A 19004-nucleotide genomic window follows, 5' to 3' on the forward strand; every position below is an offset into this window, starting at 1 on the left:
ACCACATGCTCTTTGCTCTGCCAATAGAATAACTACAGGATATCAATATCTGAACATGAAGAAAAGTTTCTCAAATAGCACCGAGGCAAAGAGTTTTGTAGATAACTTTCCAAACAACATGAAGGTTATCTAGGACAGCCTTTGTTATGGCATAGTGCGGATGATGGAGTTCACATGGTTTCAAGGGGAGACTGGACAAGTTCACAGAAAGCCATTAAGTAACTCATTATATAGGAACTTTCAGCTTCCAATACCTCAGCAACTCAAAAGAAAGCAATGGTGCATATCTTTGAAATACTCTTCCTCAGGCATCAGCTTTTGGTCAACATCAGAGTTATTCTATTAGGCTACAGGGCCTTTCTGCCTGACCTAGCAAGGCCGGCCATGTTCTTACAGAAGTCAAAGTGCAGAAGAATGTGAACTCCATTTACCTAAGGAGAAACAGCAGTGAAACAAGTCACAAGCGCTCTGTAATGATGCACGTTCATTCTGCATTCCAGATACTAATCCACTTGTCAGAGAGATTTGTTGAGCCAATACTTCAACTCTGTTTCACCTGTTCCATAATCACTCTCTTTCATTTTACCTCATGGACTTTGGTGGAACATACCACATGGCACTTGTGAAATCTGAGTGGGATTCTGTGATACAATCACCTCCGATACCTTGATGACCTCATCTATGTGTAATACACTACAATGCTTACAATTCCCAACAAGGTACTTCAAACAGTATGCAACTGGTACTATTTGCTCCCAGGTAAAGGTAGGTCATCGCAAGTCCTGAAATGTTACCTAAGCACAAAGAGATTGCTCTTCAGAAGTTACAGACCAAACAGGAAAAGTGATTGGAAGGATTGCCAAAGCGCCCCTTTCTGTCCCTAAAATAGCTTGAGGGCTTCCAAGATGAAGACCCTTCACTACAGAAATGTGATGGCCAACGAATATGCACCCAAAGTGTACCCAGAGCACAGGGAGGGCTGAAAAAAGTAACCTTCTAAACTTTGCCTGCCCAGCTGTATCAGTTTTTGAAGGGGAAAGCTATTCTCTCCCACAGTGGGAACAATTATGCAAGCCCATCCACCAAATAACACAACAAACTTCATGCATCAGGAACTTTCTATAATCACTTATCTCTACAAAGACAAAAAGCTAAGCAAGCTAAGCTTTCACAATTAAAGTGTATTTGGCTAGATGTTAAAGAATAACTTTAGCTCCCACAAAGAACTCTGAGGCTCAGATCCTACAGTGTAGACTCTGAATTTCTCTGCTGGGCTACACAGGCTAAATTCAGGCATGCTGGTAAAAATGTGAGATTCTTTAATCTCAGGAAACAGGCAGCTCACTGATCTGCTCTTTGTATCTGAAGAACAGTGGTGTCTTGGTGGAACCAAGCAGCTCTAGACCTATTTCATAAGCATGTTCAAGATTCATCAAATGGATGTCTTACTCACATTCCACACTGAGGTTAGAACACCCACATGGACACTTTCACACAACAAGAAGAGAGGAAGAAGGCCATAGTGACGCCTCTGAGTTTTACACAATAGCTAGTGCACTTGCTCCTTAAAGTGAGAGGGATAAACAGACACACCATAACCCTCTATCAAATGGGGCAATTTCATAATCCCATCTCCAAGCTAGCAGAAGGCTACACATCTTATGTAGAGGTGCCACATCTTCTGCTAAGCCTACACAGTAGGTAGCCAAATACGAGTCCTCAGTCATCACGCAGCAGTTTCTCTTGCTTAGTCAATTATAACACGAGAGTCTTGCGTTTCAATTTGTAGGCCCAGGGTTTTATTTTAATTGAGAGCTGATGGTACCAGGTGCTCACCAGTCCCAGCTGTACCAGGACAATACACATGCTCTCCCAAATATGAGAGAAGATGCAGAGAACGCAGGTGATTTTTCCCTGCCACAAAGAACTAGAAAGAAAATCTCAATCTGAACAAACGAGCGATACGGAAGTAATATGGTTAGCTAATACATTGAGCTACATGCTGTTTCCAGCCTCACATAACAACAATTATTTTTCCTTTCCTAGGGGAAAAGGATCTTGTACACTGCTCAGTAACAGCCATAGACTTCAGTTGCTTCAGCACAGTCACACTTCTCAGTTCACAGGCTGAATGTCACCTAATGCTGAAGCCAGGCTTCAAAGCAAGCATACAATGCAGCTAAAATGCATTACTTAACACAGTATGCAGTGTGGTTCAGTGATCTTAGGCAGCATTGCCTTCCTTCAAGGTCAATTGAGTGATTATGGGATTTACAGTGCGCATAAAGCTCTTTGGACACAGAGTGCCAAACAAGAATGACACTGATGCAGGAACCTTCAGTGGTCATCAAGGCGTCTTATTCTCAAAAAGTCCTGACATGGTGCAGCTTTTTTTTCATGGACAGAGGAAGACATTTGTGTGGGTGGAAGGAGGGGGAAGTACAGGAAGGCTTATCTCCCCCTCTCTCTGCCCTTTAAGAAGGCTAAGAAATTCTTTAAGTAGTTACTAACTTAATAGTTAACACCCTTGATTTCTCTGCAGGAGCTGACATCTCAGAACAAACTGCCCTCAGAAAAGCTTGCTCAGCTCATGCAGCAATTTAGGGTTTTGGCACACAACTCTGAGCTCATTCTCTCAGAACTTTAGTCATCTGTGAACTGCTCCCTGTGTTTACTATTAAGAGAATACTTTTAGTTTGGAGCTATGAGTGGGAGTTCTCATGTTTGATAAATGGAAGCTTCTTTTCCGTTTTGCACCAGAGTATATACATTCTGGTATCAAGTACACCATATTCCTTACCATCCAGTGTACTGCAATTGGTGCATATAAGGAAAGAATAAAACCTTATTCCTGACTAACTCTATAGCTATCCATAACCTAAGAGTATTGTAATTAATTGTGAGCACTTAAAGATAAAAAAGTGGTTTTATTTGAGTCCAGTTATAGCAATCTACTGTGAAGAAATGAGATAAAACTGCTATGTGAACTTGGAAGATATGCAGTCAAAAATAAATTGGGATCATCTGGGAACAACTGTTGTTGAATTATTATTTTAGAATAAATTTCTATGGCTACACTCACATCTCTTCCATCTAGTTTATCACAAACAGGTTGAATTTTAATGCCATAATCTGTTCACAGAGAGCTAAAGGTTTGGTAGAAGACTTGAATGCTGTCTTCAAGTTGTTCTTTTCCAGAATTCACGTGTATTCAACATCAAAAAGGTATGGAGGACTTGTCCAGCTACTTAAAGCCTAGCACACGCTAGCATAGTATTAACAGAGGGCTGGGAAAAACCTTTTGAGTCATCAGTTCCAGTTCCTCACTCCCACAGGCAGCAACATTAAATTGTGTCTTTGTTAAACTTTATCTTAAGGGATGTAAGTTCTTGGAATAGTCTACTAATGAGACCAACAAGGAAGGAAAAAATCCCCCCACACACACCTTGAACTCTTCTAAGTGTCTCTAAAACCACAAATTCTGCTTAAAGCAGGTCTTCCTCCTCTTTGGCATTTAAATCCCTTACATTTTATACAGGTGAAGGAAGAGGTAACTTGTTTAATGGAAGAGGTAACTTGTTTAATTCTACCAGGCTAAAGAAGCCATTCACTCTTACCATGAGGTGTGTTTCTGCCTCTAGTCAACCCAAACCCCTTCTCTAGGTTCTGCTTTGAATTTGCCTCTCCTGGGCAAAGATAAGTACAACCTACATCAAAGGAAGGAAAAAAAAGAAATCTCACTAGTGCCTTCTATTAATGATTTCCACTAGAGAAACCCTATGCAATGGCCAAGTGACACTCATGCTACCACTTACTAATCCAGATCCTTCTGTTCTCCGTAGTGAGGGATCTCTTTTACTCATCCCTCTAAGTTTAACTATTGCAATGGGACGTTATCACGCCAGTTCTTCAACTCCTCTGCATCAATACTTCTCCCTCAACATCACAGCATTAGCAGATTTCATTCGTATGCTCAGCTTCCTGACTACAGACTATTAGTCAAGCTATTAAGAAATGGTGTTTGGATTTTACTCATATTTTCTCTTTAGCACCAGAAGCTGTTAGACTGTGTTTACTGCTGTCCTCTCTTTACAGTTTTATATACATGTACTTAAAAGTTCTTGTGTGACACTACCTCAAATGCTCCACTGCATTCTTTTCCCCAAGAGGAAACAAACAAAAATCCACCTTCAGAAAAGTAACAGAGAATGCTGGTAGGTCAGATCAAATTAACAGGTCTATAGACCAGAGATCATATTTCCTCCTCCTTCCATAAGTAATGCTCATTAGCCCACAGTCATGCTGTTCTAGCCATAATTGGGGTTTTTTTTTGCAAAAGGTGTAATTCAGCTAAAACATCATCCATTCAATGAATCAAACAGAAAAAAACTTGTAGCATGCATCTAGGAAAAACACAGAGAGTACACAGACATTCTAGTCATAAAAAGATACAAGGCTGAGAAAATAAGTTTATTCATCATTTTTCTTGTTTCCAGATAACACATCAAGATTTGGACAAGATGACATCTCCTGCATTTCCTTACAGAATAATTCATCATCTGTGAAGCTTAATGAATCTATGCACAGACTACATGGAAATTACCTATGTGAACTGTGGATGAACTGCTGGCCATAAACACCTATGAGCTGGGTACAAGTTATATATTTATAGCTTACCTCAAGAAATCTCGTTACTTTGTAACTGCTACTCTTGGCAGAACATTTGTGTTAATTATAAATTGACACTTGCCTATATTAACAAATATGTATTTCAGAATTATTTTCTGGACTATTACTAACATTTATATTTTGAACATGCATCAGACCCAGCTAACTATGATTAAACCTTACCACAGAATCTGGAATACAGATGGCTTTCTAGCACTTTGCCTTGGTAGTCAACCAAAACACAAAATCAGTAACATTCCAGTGCCAACAGATTTACTATTTCTTTCCTGTGAAAGAGTAAGCTGCAAACACGATCTGTAAGCTTTGTATTTGCATGCATAACTTCTGTTAAAACAAAGATTTCATACAAAGGTGTGACTTAGCGGTTTTGAGGAGACTGGGGGGGAGGGGCGTTGCCAAAATTTTGCTGTCATCTTTAAGCAACTGATGCACAGTTTATCAAGGTTCACTCACAGTAGCACAAAGTCTGCCAAGCAATATCATCTTGACTTATGCCACGCATTCAAGACGCACGCAACAAATCCAGGTAATAAATATTTAGTATCCATGTCGAATATCCATCAGAAACTAAAACTGCCTCCGTGTGTGTCCCAGAAGTCCATGCTATCATTTGTTACATGTGCCAAATGAGCACTGCCTCTGGAGCAACAGCTTTACATCTTCTCCTCCTGCTCCCTGCAAACTGACAGGAATCCTATTTAGCGGTATTAAGACCTAATGAGCTGGGTTGGGAAGGATCCAAAAATCAGCCTCAGTCTGAAGCAGTCAGACCAAACAGTGCATTTTATTAAAATAACTTCTGTAAAATGCCTCTTTTCAGTTTACAGTAAGGTGGCAGTTAGCCCTGCTGGACAGTAGATTAAAAAAAAAGAGGAATCGTTGATATTGTACAAACTATTGACATAGAGTCTTGTCCATAAATCCCAGACAGCAGGTCACATCTCAAAACATTAAAGTACAACTGTCCTTCCCCATGGAAGGTAGTTTACACCATCCACCTTTGTTTTTGACAGCTCGTCAACCAAGGAACAAACAAAAATCACCATCTAAGAAGGAAGACAAACACAGCAATGCTGGATAAAAGGATAAAGACAGGTGGGGGGTTTGTTTTGTTTGCTTTTCCTTCAAGAGGTTAAAGAGTTTTTCCACACCTATCCATGGCTCCCACTATTGCTTAGTCCTAAACCTGGATTTCAGATTATTCTAACCAGGATATTTCAAGAAAGCTCTCTGTAATTAGCAAATTGCTAATAAGGCAGAGAGAGTTTATTCACACACAACCTTCTATATCCATGTTTTGTAAATTATTATTGGCTTCCTCAGATGCAGAAGGGGCCTTTCAGTAAATACTTTTATATCCAGCTATATATCACCTCCTACTGATGAAATACAACCGAGAGATTGAAGATTTAGCATCTCTCAAAAAGACTGAGTGGGTTTACAGAAACTGCAATGTAAGTTAACCAAAACACCCCTCCTTTGAAGAAAAAAACAACAAAGTAACTTTAATATTATGGTGGTAAAACATCGATTGCTTATTACCATGAAGATAAGCTTGTCTACTCTCATTTCACAGGGTGTAGCTAATACTCAGGTAGCCCTTCACTGCACCGCATTTTAAGAAATAATGCCTCTATTAAAAATGGATAGCAACAACAATCTGTTCTGATTACGCTCTTCAGAGTTCCAAAGTGAGTCTGCTCCCCTAACTGCTCAAAGCTTTGCATGAGGCAGTTGGTTCCTCAAGGGAATTATCGTTTCTAACTGACAGAGCATAGCAGACTTTAAAACAAAATCAACATAAATCTCACCACAAGATCATAAGCAGGTGGTGTCAAGAAAAAGATGGAGGGATGAGAAAGACAGACAAGTTTGGTCAATTGAGAAAAAAAAAGAGAGATGGGGTGGGGGGAGGAGACAAAAAGAAGAAACAGGTGTTTGATAATGACTGGTAAAGAACACTGTGGGGAACCACGTTAGCAGTCCCTTGCATTTAGTTTTTAGATCACAAAGCAAAGAAGAGAAAAAATTTCTCCTATATTCACAGACACATAGAAGTTTCCCGTAGATATACACAAATGCCGTACAAATGCTAGATGGAAGCCGAGGCAGTTTGGCCATCTCCCGTTGAGCAGAAGCGTAATAAAAACTCTTCGTTTAAAAGTTGCTCAGGAGGTCTGCACGTTTCTAGCAGGGGCGTACCGCGGAGGACGGAGCAGCTCCCCGTCCGGTCGCAAGCGGAGCTCCGGAGGCTCCCTGTCCCCTCCCCGCGGAGGGGACGCTGGGGTGCCGCCGGGCGCCCGACTCGCTCCCCAAGCCCGCCCGAGCCGCCGCCGGCCCGCCCGCCCGGCACGGTTCCAGCGCCGCTCCACTTGTGTCTCCTGCTTAAAGTTGCCAGTTGCTTGGTTTTAGAGCGCTTGGGTGAACCGAGGTGTCCACCGTTCCCTCATCGCACCGCAGGGAACTTGTGCCGGCGCTCGAGCCGAAAAGCCCTGTCCTGGTACGGGGAGCTCGGGCCACAGGGCACAGCGGCGACTTGGACTCATCCCTTCCAGCGAGGAGGCAGGAGGCCCGCGGACAAAGCCCACGCCGTGCCAGGAGGTGCCCGCCCCGTCAGGCGCCCGGGCTCAGGCAGCCCTGACGGCCGGCGCCGGGCGGGCCGCGGTACGGCCGAACACCGCGCCTCCCGCCCCACTTACCGGTTTCGGCATTCTGAGGGGTTGTCGGTGCTTCTCCTACTCCCCAAACAACAGTTCATGCAGCAGCTGCCTCGCCTCAGCCAAGCGCGCCGTGAGGAGGAGGAGGAAGGAGCCGCTCCCGGCCACGGCGCTAGCACAGCCCACGAATGCGGCGCCGGCCGCCCGGCGGCGGTTAAGTACGCAGGTGGGGCCGCGGTGACTCACTGCCGCCGGCCATTACCCGCCGCTCCCCCTGGTGCTCTCCGAGCGCGGGCTCTCCCGGGCACTCCCGCCGACCTCGCTTCGATGACCCCCCGGCGCGCAGAGGGGATCCGAGGCCCTTTACACCACCCCCCAAGTCTCCGTGGGGTGAGGCGGGCACGACCGCCGCGAACTGTAGGGCAACAGGTGCCGATGGGCGGGGGCGGCGCCGCCCCGGGAACTCGCCGGGCAGGGGCGAGCGGCGGAGGGAACGCCTCGCTTCCTCTCGCTCCGTGCCTCGCATCCAGGACACCCCTCGCGGAGACCCTTACCACAGCCCCTGGCCCACCGCCCTCCCTCCTGCAACATGGCGGCCAGGGCGAGCCCCGCCGGGAGCCCGGCGGCGCCCAGCGGGCACGGCCCCGCCCGGGACGGCCCTGCGGCGGGGACGTCGTTTGCCAAGGCGGCGGGTGGCTCGGGGATGGTGTGTGGGCTTAGGGAAGGGAGAGGAGTCCGCGGGAGGGCTGGTGTGCATGGGCACAGCCAGCGGCCCTGGCTCCGGCCGCGAGATGGGGAACTGGTTACTGTTTGTTGTAACGATGGGCATCGGCGCTTCCTGTGTTTTATCGCCCGTCTGTACTAGTACCTGCGGTCCTTGGAGTGCAAAGTCAGGGCATGTGATTACTGAACAGAACACAGGGTTGCTTTGTGTATAAGGCAGCAACAGCAACAAGTGAAAAGAGTTTAAAATCCACTTAAGCTCAGAAACTAGAAAGCAAAGCATATACTTTGGCAGACCCTGATCTTTCATCAAGACCAAAAAAAGATCATGCAAGTAGCCTAACAATTTATAGGCACACAAAGATGCCAAAATCTGTGTCTCTTTCCCCTCCACCCTGTTCTTTCTTCCTCCTCATCCGTGAATACCCTGCTGCAAACACAAGTGTCTGCCAGCTCTGCAGGAGCTGCTGTCCTCCCACAGCATCTCCTCGCTTCACTGGTCACAAGACCACATTGTATTTACAAAGTCATGGGCAACAGCCTGCAGGACACAGCTCTTCCATTGGGCTGGCAGTGGCACGTAGTTGAGCTGTAAGATCAAGGAAATTGCGCAGCCTGTACCCAAGCTACTGTGTGCAGCATCCCCGCTTCAAGGAGCATCCGGCTGTTTGGTCAGAAATGGCATAGGATGGGAACAGGCAGGCTGAGACCAAGCTGACTGATAGCCCACTCAATGGAAAACTAGTGGGATTTCCCACTGAAATGGAAAATCTACCGCAACAGAGAGCCATGGAATATCAAGGAATGGTAACAAGAAGGGCAGCCCTAACAATACAGACCCTGCATTGGAGGAGATCCAAATGGCGTTTTCCATCACAGAGTCCACTAGGCAGCGATCAGCAGTGCCAACATTGAAATAATTGTTGCTGTGTCAGGTCTGTGGGGGAAAAGAGAGAGGAGAAAAGTTGGAGGCTGAGAGAATTCATGGTTATACCCCTTTCCTGTTGGACGAGCCTCAGGGATTAGAGGAGGAGCCAATGGGGGTGGCAGCTTACAACAGCAGGTGAGAAGAAATAGTCTAAGCTGAACAGCTTCCAGAAAACAGACATGGTATCGAACATCTTTGGGAAACAAATATGGCCTCCAGTTTTGGATTAAACATTTCCACTGAGATTTACTTGGATCAGAGAGTTACAATAACAAAATATGATTTGTGTGAAGCTTTTCTATGCTCTCTGGTAAGCAATAAGTTTTATGCTGGGCTTCATGCTGTATTCAATGTGATGATACTGGAGAGATGGACCAGACCAGATTATCACACCGTCTTGTATCACAGCCAAGCACAAGGAACAACTATTTCAAGTAAGGAATGCAGTAAGAACCCATCTTTTGCAGCTCTCCCTCAGGACCCTAGAGTGGTGGGAGTGGATTTTTTGGTGGGGGGAGAAGGTGGAAAAGGATAGAGATATTTTCATTCCTTAGTCTTAAAGTCCAAATTTTGGCTGTGTTTGGAAAAAGAAAAGCCAAAACAAGTGTGTATGTCTACATACCCTAGAAACAGGGTATTGCACAAATCTAATGGGAAGTCCATTTCCATCCTGAGAGATTTCCATTCCCCAAATCCTTTCCTGTCTGTAGCTCAACGTGTACTCAGAGACCATCACCTTGTGGCTCCTTGTTGGAATGATTTCATGTCGAGGTGATGCCTCGTTTAATAGATCATAATCTCTTCAGTGTTTTGATTCAGTTAGGTAAGTATTTGTTTCCATACATCAGTTATACATCCAAGCTTAAACCCCTGTTTTTTGGGTTTTTTTTCACACTGACCATTGCTTCCAAACCATATAGACCTAGAGGCAAAAGGAATTTAGATGACTAATAATGAAGTATGGCAACATACAGTCTTTAGTTTCCTATTTGCCACAGTACATAACCTTATGCCATTCTTCCACAACCACCTGCAATACAAGGGGAAAGGTTGATACATTGATGGTATCCATACCTGCCAGCTTACTCAGCACTGCTCCACCCAAAACCAACCACTATGAATATATTGAGCTTACTCAGGAAGAATTGTCTTCCGTGGAAGGAACCAGAACAACAGCCAGCTTGGAGTAAACGTTAAGAGATCCTTTGCCTTCTGCTATGTGCTTTTTCAAACCCTCTTTCCTGCAGAACGTGGTGCCTTATTAAGTGCTTGGTTAGGTGGGGTAGCAAGGTCTTTGTGACAGTATGAATCTCTGTTCTATAGCTGGGCCCCTGAAGTCATTCCTTTATATTTCTCTCCCCACCTGTACCCTAGAAGGGAGGGTGCAAGCCCTCAGTTCTCTGGTTTTCCTTAAAGAGTTGTGAGAGTTGACATTGAATTTCTGGAGCATGTATAACACTGATAAGCATAACTTAAGAATACTTACAGACTGAATCCCCTTTGGAGTCTGGCTGAGGGAGTACTGGAGCAGTCATGAAATGGGCACAAAACAATTAATCCCCATCAAGACTCCCTGGGGCAGAAATACAAATATGAAAAAAATTAGATACAAATGTAGAAGCTGGGGAAATTTTCATGTGAAAAATCTGTGGAACTTGATTACTTCTGGATTTAGGCATTAGCTAAGCAAGAGAGTGCTTTCATAGTCAATCTACTACAGCATCTTTGGTCAATCCTCACAGTTAAGCATACAACCCAAATCAAAATGAAGCCTTCAAGTTACAGGATTAAGATCTGCTGTGGTGCATCACTCAGTCTTAACCTGCTTTATTAAGAGGACAGCATTGCTAGCCATTTATAGGAATTACTAGAGGCACAAGAGGTGATGAAAGGATCTGGATTGCTCAGCAGGTCAGTAGGAGAACCCAGTTTCTGTTTTCTTCTCTGTAGCAGTTCCTGTACATTGCTGACCCCTAACCAAACTGTGTCATCCTCATCAAGCCTGCCTTCCTTGTTTTAAAGAGAAGACCCATTTAATGTTGTTATTCTACATTAATTGATGCCAACATTCCAACTTGATGTAAAACATTTATGAATTTCAGGTATTTTCCAGAATTTGCTCAAGCAAGTCCTATTATTATAAACTGGCTTTTGGTTAACAGGGCTGGTGCCAGATGATTTTTAGTCAACACAGAACTTCCTAAACTGGATCATCCTCAAATTAGGAAACATGGAATCTTGTACCCTAACACCACCATTCTTGATCTCTCACACAATAGTCATAACAGGCAAACTCTGTTTCTCCATACAGAAAGCTTCATCCAGGTTTGGCAACGCACAATCTTGCCAATCTCAAGGGTTGGAAGGCACCTTGAAAGGTCATCTAGTCCAACTCCTACTGGTTTGTTTGCAGTTTTACTCCAGGGATTTGTTGCTAACTTGAAATACATAGTAGCCAGCCCTGTCCTCTCAACAACTCACAGATTGTGCATTCAGTGTAGCAGTTAAAGGACATTCAGTATAATAGTTAAAGGAAAGGACGCTATATTGTATAGATTTAATGAGATTTTCTCTCATCCAGAACAGTCAAGAGGGTAATTTTCTTTGTCATTTGGAACTGCTGCAGGAGGAAAAATAATTATATGGTATTATTGACAATAGCTTCTTTTTCTTTGTGCATGACTGAATAGGCAACTTATTCCCCATTGCAGTTTCTGAAATTTTGGCAATGTCATTCCTGAAATGTCAGACTTGAGGAAGATGGCCAAGGACCTGGAGCATTCAACTGTCTGCACTGAGAGCTGCTTCCCCACTGTCCACACTGAGCTTATTGAAAACCCAACAAATTCAGGTCACAGTGGATAAGCATCTATTGACAAAGCACTGTTGACATTCTCTGGGTTTCTTTTGAAGGGGATGTAGGAGGTGAAAGAGCATAAAGCTTGTGCCTCGTTCTTGAGTTTTCCTAAATGAGAAGCTGCTGCCAAGTTCAGTTAATGTTTCTTTGCCATTAAGCATGGGTTCCCACAAGATTTTTTTGTATGAACAAATGGTTAGGTAGGCTCAGGCCTGGAAATAGACCTCTTCAAATGATCCTGTGGTTACATGCTGGAAGACCTTTATTTTCCAGCTGCACACCAAAGTATTCTTTGGGATTACCTGACCCTCTGATTTATCATCATGGAGCCTTATGGGGACATGTTAGGTTATGAAGAAATGTATATAGAATGAAGTTTATGAAGGATTATTTTAAAATGTGGTAAGAAAAAACCAGAAGCAGACAAGACTTCAAACTTTTATCTCTTTTGTTCTTACCCATCATAAAAGGAGAGACAAGCTTAAAGGAATATGCTGCTTCTCAGCAAAAATTCTGACAGATCCCAAGGCCAGTTTGCTTTCAGTTCCCAGGAGAGTTGTCACTAAGACACATTAGTATGTGTCACTAGTAACACATTCTTCTCTCTGCTTCCACAGGAAACCTTCATGGGGAGTGGTGTAAAGTGTGCAATAAAATCTTCTTTTGTACTGAATCAAAATGTAATTTGGCATTTACATTTTGAGTACAGCAAAACTGAGAAGTTATTTACAATGGACGGGGAAGGCAAGACCTAGTGAAACGTAAAATATAAATGAAATATTACTGAAAGTAAAGGCAGGTTTAAACATGCAGGTGATCAGGGAAGGAAAATCTATGGTAGTCATCTCTGTAACTGAAATCCACAATGAATTATTGATCTTACTGACAAAAACAAACAAATAGAAAAATCACTGAAGGTTTTCTGAATCTGTTGAGGGAGAGCAATCAGGCCACAAAACATTGCTTAAAAATTTGTAAAATTATGAAGTTTATGACATACTGAATTTGCAGAGATTATACCATACATGTAAATCCAGCCGTGTTTGTCCAAGACTCAAACAAATGGAAACTAGGGGCAATGCAGCTTTTACGTCTCAAAATGAAATAATGATCTTAATGCATATGATAAGAAAGGAAAGAGGAAGGGAGTTCCCTTGGTTAAGTAATCTCTATTCCACCTTGATATCTTCCTTTGTGCTTTTTTTATTTGGAGTCTGATTAAAAGCAGAGCTGAGTGCCATATACTGCAAATACCTCCTGCACATCTGAACTCTTTCTATGTGGCCTAGCTCTTTTAGTTTTGGGATTGTTAGTCAGGTTTCTTTTTAATCCAACTAGAGATGTATATAGTGTTGACAAAAACAGCAGGTTAAATAATGTTAACCAACTTAGTTCATGTAGTTTACAAGTGGAGCACAAATGTGTGCTTAGAGCAGGTGTGAGCAGTAAGGAAGGTGGAGGCAAAATAAATGCACATTGGTTGATAGAGAGAAAAGTAAATCATCAGTCTATGTACAGGAGGTGTTTTTACTCCCAGTTGTTTCATAATTATATATACTGTTGACATTTGTATCACTCCCATTGTGGGAATGAGGCTGTAAGTGTTCAAAAATACAAATAATAAGCTATTTCAACTTAACAGAGTGACAAAATTCAGAATTTCAGGGCTAAAATAAGACTGCAGAGTTCAATGTACGATTAATAGACTTAGAGTACACTTTCTTTTCCTCTGACATGACGCTGACTCATACCTTTTAAGATCAGAAGGACCACATTGTTTGACTTTCAGCGTAAACTAAGCTGATGAGTTTCGCCTGGTGATTCTCAAATCAAACCCATAAGAAAGGCCTTTAAATCCCAGTCTCAAAACTGAATGACAGTGATTCTACCTCCTGTCCAGTTCTCTCCACGGCCAAGTGCTCTTTCAGGACTTGTGAAAGTTGTTTGTATTGACTGGTACTTGTCTTTCTCATCCAATTTTAGAAGATACACTATAATGCAATTTGCAGGTAAATTCTCAGCCAAAATAAAACATCCAGCATGGCTCTTGCCTCAGGTAAGTCAGTAATTTAAGCTGTGCATTACTGTGCATTTTGGTGTCAGCTATCAAAAGACTATTTTCTCATATTTTTCTCTAACTGAAACAGAAATAATTGCTTGATGCAGAGGTTACTAGGTAAAGTCTGGAAGGTCCCCAAAAAAATCACTGTAGCGTATTTTCCACTCAGGAATATCTCTTTCAGATTATCTTCCCATATTTTGCCTAGCTTCATTTAAATGTTCTATGCAACGAGGCCTCCTGCTCTTTGGACATTGGAGATTAGGTGTATTTTGTGGTGGAAGGCTTGTTAACCTTAAAAGCTGCATCTGATAACAAGAGAAACAGAAAATATGTAATACTGGGGCTACTGTTTATTATTGGTCCCTACATTAGCTCTTCTACTCTGCATCACTTGTGTCTGCTGTAGACAAGAACGTTTCCAAACACCAGTAGGAGCTAAAGCTATTTCTTGCTCCACTCAGGCCACAGCTGCCTATCAGCACTGCAGGCTGCACAGGAAACTCCCAGTGCTAAGTTAGAAGGGAATATACAATGGAGACTTCTCTTGCAGATAAAGGAGGGTAATTTTGACCTTAGTATATCATGAGTAAGACACTAAGCTGGAGTCTGAAGTACAAGAATCCACCTATCTCTTGGGAAATCCTCTGTTTGCTCTACGATAACAAAATAATGCTGAAAACAGTAAAGCACTGATAAAGATGTAAAACCAAATACAAGGCAGGTAAAAGCAGGGTGACATTGCTAAACAAAGCAGAACACTGCCTACTTTCACCAGACCTTAGTTTAAATTCTGATATTTTGCAAGGGCTTACTTGGAACTGTGTCTCAATTAAACATTCATTCATGAGAAAAAGCTATTTGTGTTTCATAGCAAACAGCTCATGCATAACTTACAAATGGCTACATATATCCTTAATTAGTTTTCAATAACCCCACTAAACACTGAGGGCAAACTAAATCCATTTCATGTCAAGGCTGCAGATACACAGTCACCTTATCTAATCAGTCCCAGCTGCCTTAAAGCCAGTAACTCAGAAACAATGAGGCTACCAAACCAAACAACTTCTGTGAGGCCTTGTTGGAGGAGAAGGGGATCAGGTTGATTACTGCTCACCTGCCACACTGAGGCATGCAAGCAACCTGTAACAAAGGGAGTTTTCAGTGCTTCCCCGTGACACACCTAGTTTGTGAAGTAATTACCTCTGACGCATGACACAAAAGATAAACACTGAGTCTTGTAGCATGTTGGCTAGCAACTCCTCAAAACACTCTGGAAAATAATATCATTATGCTACCTTTAAAATAGCAGGTGAATTTCACCTGTTTGCAGCAGGTACCTTGAGACCTAGGTACTAACTGAGTACCACTTGAGCTTTCAAAATAGAGCTGAAGTGCTGCCTCAGGTGTAAGCAGGATTTCACACAGATTTCATTTGTTCCTAGGCAGAACACGGCTCAGGCACAGTGTTTCACTTAAGAAGCTGAATACCTTTTAAAAGGTGGCATGATTAATTATTTGTTGTCTTTTAATAAAAGACAACTGTAAGATGACGAGAGAATATCTGTAACATGTAACCTATGATCACCTTCTATACCATGGTTTCATCTGCATGACCTCTCAGCAATTGCTGCAATGCTTCTGGAGCCACAGTTGATGGTCCACTGCTGAGCTTTGACCTTCAAGCACTTAAAGTGTGGGAGGAGAAGGGTGAGGTGCTGCTAGACTCCAGAAGCAGGGTGTTGTGTCCCTCCACCTGGTATCAGTTGAGGGTGAGGATCTGGTGACTCCAAAGCTAGTGGTTCATGAGATAATTGCTCAGTATGTTTCATTATCTTGGAGCAGTAAAAGCATTACCATTGCAGCAATCAGGCATGAAATAGAGTTTCTGTATCAGAAAAGTTTTTCTGTTTTTCCCAACTATGTAATTTAGCCTCATAGACTTTACTTTGGGTGGTTTAGCACAAACATGTGTCCATTAGAGACCTTCACAGACTTGCCTCGGACTGTCTCCAAAGCCAGCACCACCTCGATCCTGGAGGTGAAAAAGACTGGGAGCATGAGAGCTAGAAACACTTTGTAGACATGGGTGAACCATACTGTCTCTAAAGCATTTTCCTGTGAGAAAGTGGATTGCCTTGTGTTGTTCTCCCTCACTGTGGTCTGCCTGCCAGGGCAGTGAGCTGAAAGTACAATGGCAGCTATGGCCTTCTTGTGCAGAGTTCAGTTTTAAGGCTAAGTACTATGAGTACTTGGGATGTTATTACAAAAACGAGCTCTGCAGTAGGCCATACTGGGTAACATAATCTGGTTTTGACAGTGTGTAGAAGTGCAGTCACCCCAGACATGGCCTCAGTTCAGTGTCCAAGCACTCTGGGCCTAGGGCCATGAATGGCTTCTTTCCCCACATCCATGCAGAAACTGGCCTTTGTTGCTTGCTTGTGACAGCCTGTGAGAAGAGCTTGGCACACTCCACGCTGACATATAAGGCCAGGCCTAGGGGGGCAGTTTCCCTGCCTAGCCTTCCATGGCTGCTCTGCCAGGCAGGATAGCAGCACAGAGTGGGAAAACTGATGGTCCTGTCCACTGGCCTATCTTGCCTTCACCTGCCTGACACTGCGAGGCAGGAAAGTGCTAAATGGGCCTTCGAGAAAGCAAACAGGGTGTGCATGTGCAGCTGATTCACAGGGTGGAGTAACAGCTGGACATGCTTACAGAGGAAGCCACTGGTCTCACAGCTGGGGATTCACCACAGAGAAGACTGCCTGAGAGGGTTCAGGGGCCTTCTGGAGAGCTGCACATAAGGTGCTCCCAGACAGCAATGTGGACAGAACTAACGAAAGCACTTCACCCAAGCTATTTCTCTTTGAGCGCAACCATCTCTAGCAACACAGCATTTTTTCCAGTTGAGTTCAATTGATGTGAACTCTCCTGATCCCTTTAGGAGGCTGTCCCATAAGCTAGCAATGTCACAGCAAGGAATAATTTTTCTGATTATCTTTCCTGATACCTAAATGTGCTCCTTCCCTGCATTGCTCTCAATACCCTCCTGAAATAACTGCTCACTCATCACTGTAGTCAGTTTAGCTGTGCTGTACGAATCCAGAGAGATAAGAAACAATATTCTTTAGATAACAGCACAGACTGTTGCACAAAGTTCTTTCTTGTCTCAGAGTTCACTCTGCACCTTTATTTTTTTAAATAAAAAAAGGAATGTAACAGCCTCTCCCCCTCTCCCCAATTACAGGAATCACCTTAAAATGCAGCATGCAATATCATTAGAGCAGCACTAAGGACTTTGGAAATAGTGGTGTTGTTTCAAGCAAGATTCTGGCCACCTTTTCCCCCACAGTTGCCAATGTGTACTATTTGAAACGATGTCTTTTTCTGTTTCAAGCAGCAATTAAGTATTGTGTTTCAAATGCCACCACACAGAAATGGTGAGTAAATACTGGCTTAAATAAGAAGTAAGGAAAAGTTTTGTTTGCTTTTGCAGGTGTTAAATTTCAGCAGGACAATCTAACTCAAACAAAGGCCTAAACAAAAGTTACTGAAATTCCTGACTGACAACCGGAGTTTCATGTTAGACAAGGCAGATAATCAAAATTATCTCTTCAGGTATAATATTTTGGTTTAAATCTTTAATCCATGGGAAACACAATTGCAGTACCTACATGTGGTTAAATAAATTTTTTCTGTAATGATTATCTTTAAGAAAAGCAACAGCAAAACTTGCATTGAGAAGAACTGAAATGTGAATTTAGATTATTTTCCTATTCTTCTGATAACCTGTTTTTTCCTCCCTTGAGAAGAAATGCAATGCTATGCATTTAGTACCCAAATATACTTTAACTCACATCCTATAAGCAATCTCAGAACATTAGGAAAAAGGTAATTGCATCATTTTTAGACTCAGTAATTAGTTCTCTGAAACCCATTCCTAGCAAACTCAGCTGCAGTGAAACCCCACTTGTAGAGAAGATAATGAAAGCTGCAAGCGGTTTCAATGCAAACCAGTGATGCTTGTAAGTGAACCCCTTCCCACAGGACTCAAGCTTGCAATCCTGCCCCAATGTCAAAGCCATTCAGTCAAGACGGTGGGACCAGGCCTGTAACTTAGAAGTTTAATGGAGAAAATTCCATGACTTCACTACTACAGGCTCCCATTGTAATTCTTAATTGGTTACTTTAGATTACTCTCAGCCAAACCTTGTTAATGCAAAATGATAACCTTGAACTATGGTCATGGTTTAAGTATTATCCAAAGACATGCACGTAGCGTACAGGGACAAAGTCAGAAATTCTTTTGCGCTTGTGGGAGGTCAGAATCCTGACAACCTGATGACAGGGTCACAGCAATCCAGCTGTTTATGGGTTTTATCAAATACTAGATTGAGAGTTTGTGCATGCCAGTCTGGCAACAGAGCTTACCAGCCTGATTTTGCTGATTTCTAGTCATGGTGCTGTTATCTGATTTCTTGTGAAATCTTAGTTAAACATGGGTAGAAGAGATGAGTGCTATGTTCTTTAGAAAACTTAAGATTACATGGATGGAACAAATTAACAGTTCAGCAGTTGTAAAAATCTGAGGTAATTAGTTGAACTTGAAGTGGTCCTGTCAGAGCAGTTGTCCTCTTAGTTTTCAACTCAGGCTAAATGCCTATGTGTGGTGTTTGTCCTGGAACGAAACAGGGGAACAAATATTTAAAATGACAGATTTCTTTTAATCTGATCTCAGACGTAATGATTCTCAGGTTTCTGTGGTGGGTTTTTTGCAATGTATGTTCCAGACACATATTAGTTACATCAGACACCTCTCATTCCTTTGGTAAGACTAGTGGGATGGTGTTTGGTGGCACTACTCAAGTAAGACAGACCAGTCAGATTTGTCCCACATCACACAAGGAGAAAGAGGGTAAATACAAACCTTTTCCTTGAATTACTGAAGTATCTCCTTCTAGGATTATTATCTACACAAGATTTTCAGCCTGGGTCTATGCTCCTCACCACCCTTGGGATGCTTCCTAGACCCTTCAAAAGCTTCTCTGCTCTCCTCAGCAATTCCTTCTGCATCTTCCAACCCAAACCTGT

The 19004-nt window shown here is 42.8% G+C and overlaps 1 protein-coding gene across 1 annotated transcript in view; it reads right to left on the reverse strand.

Annotated features, from left to right (window-relative positions):
* Positions 1-7525, reverse strand: part of EZR (ezrin) — a 39152-nt gene extending 31627 nt beyond the window's left edge. The window contains exon 1 of the mRNA XM_061989042.1: positions 7389-7525. Within this exon, the coding sequence (XP_061845026.1) occupies positions 7389-7400 (12 nt within the window). The 5' untranslated portion in view covers positions 7401-7525. The remainder of the gene's footprint in view (positions 1-7388) is intronic.
* Positions 7526-19004: the final 11479 nt, after the last annotated feature.

The sequence above is a fragment of the Colius striatus genome, chromosome 2 (genome assembly GCF_028858725.1).
Source record: "Colius striatus isolate bColStr4 chromosome 2, bColStr4.1.hap1, whole genome shotgun sequence".
NCBI lineage: Eukaryota > Metazoa > Chordata > Aves > Coliiformes > Coliidae > Colius > Colius striatus.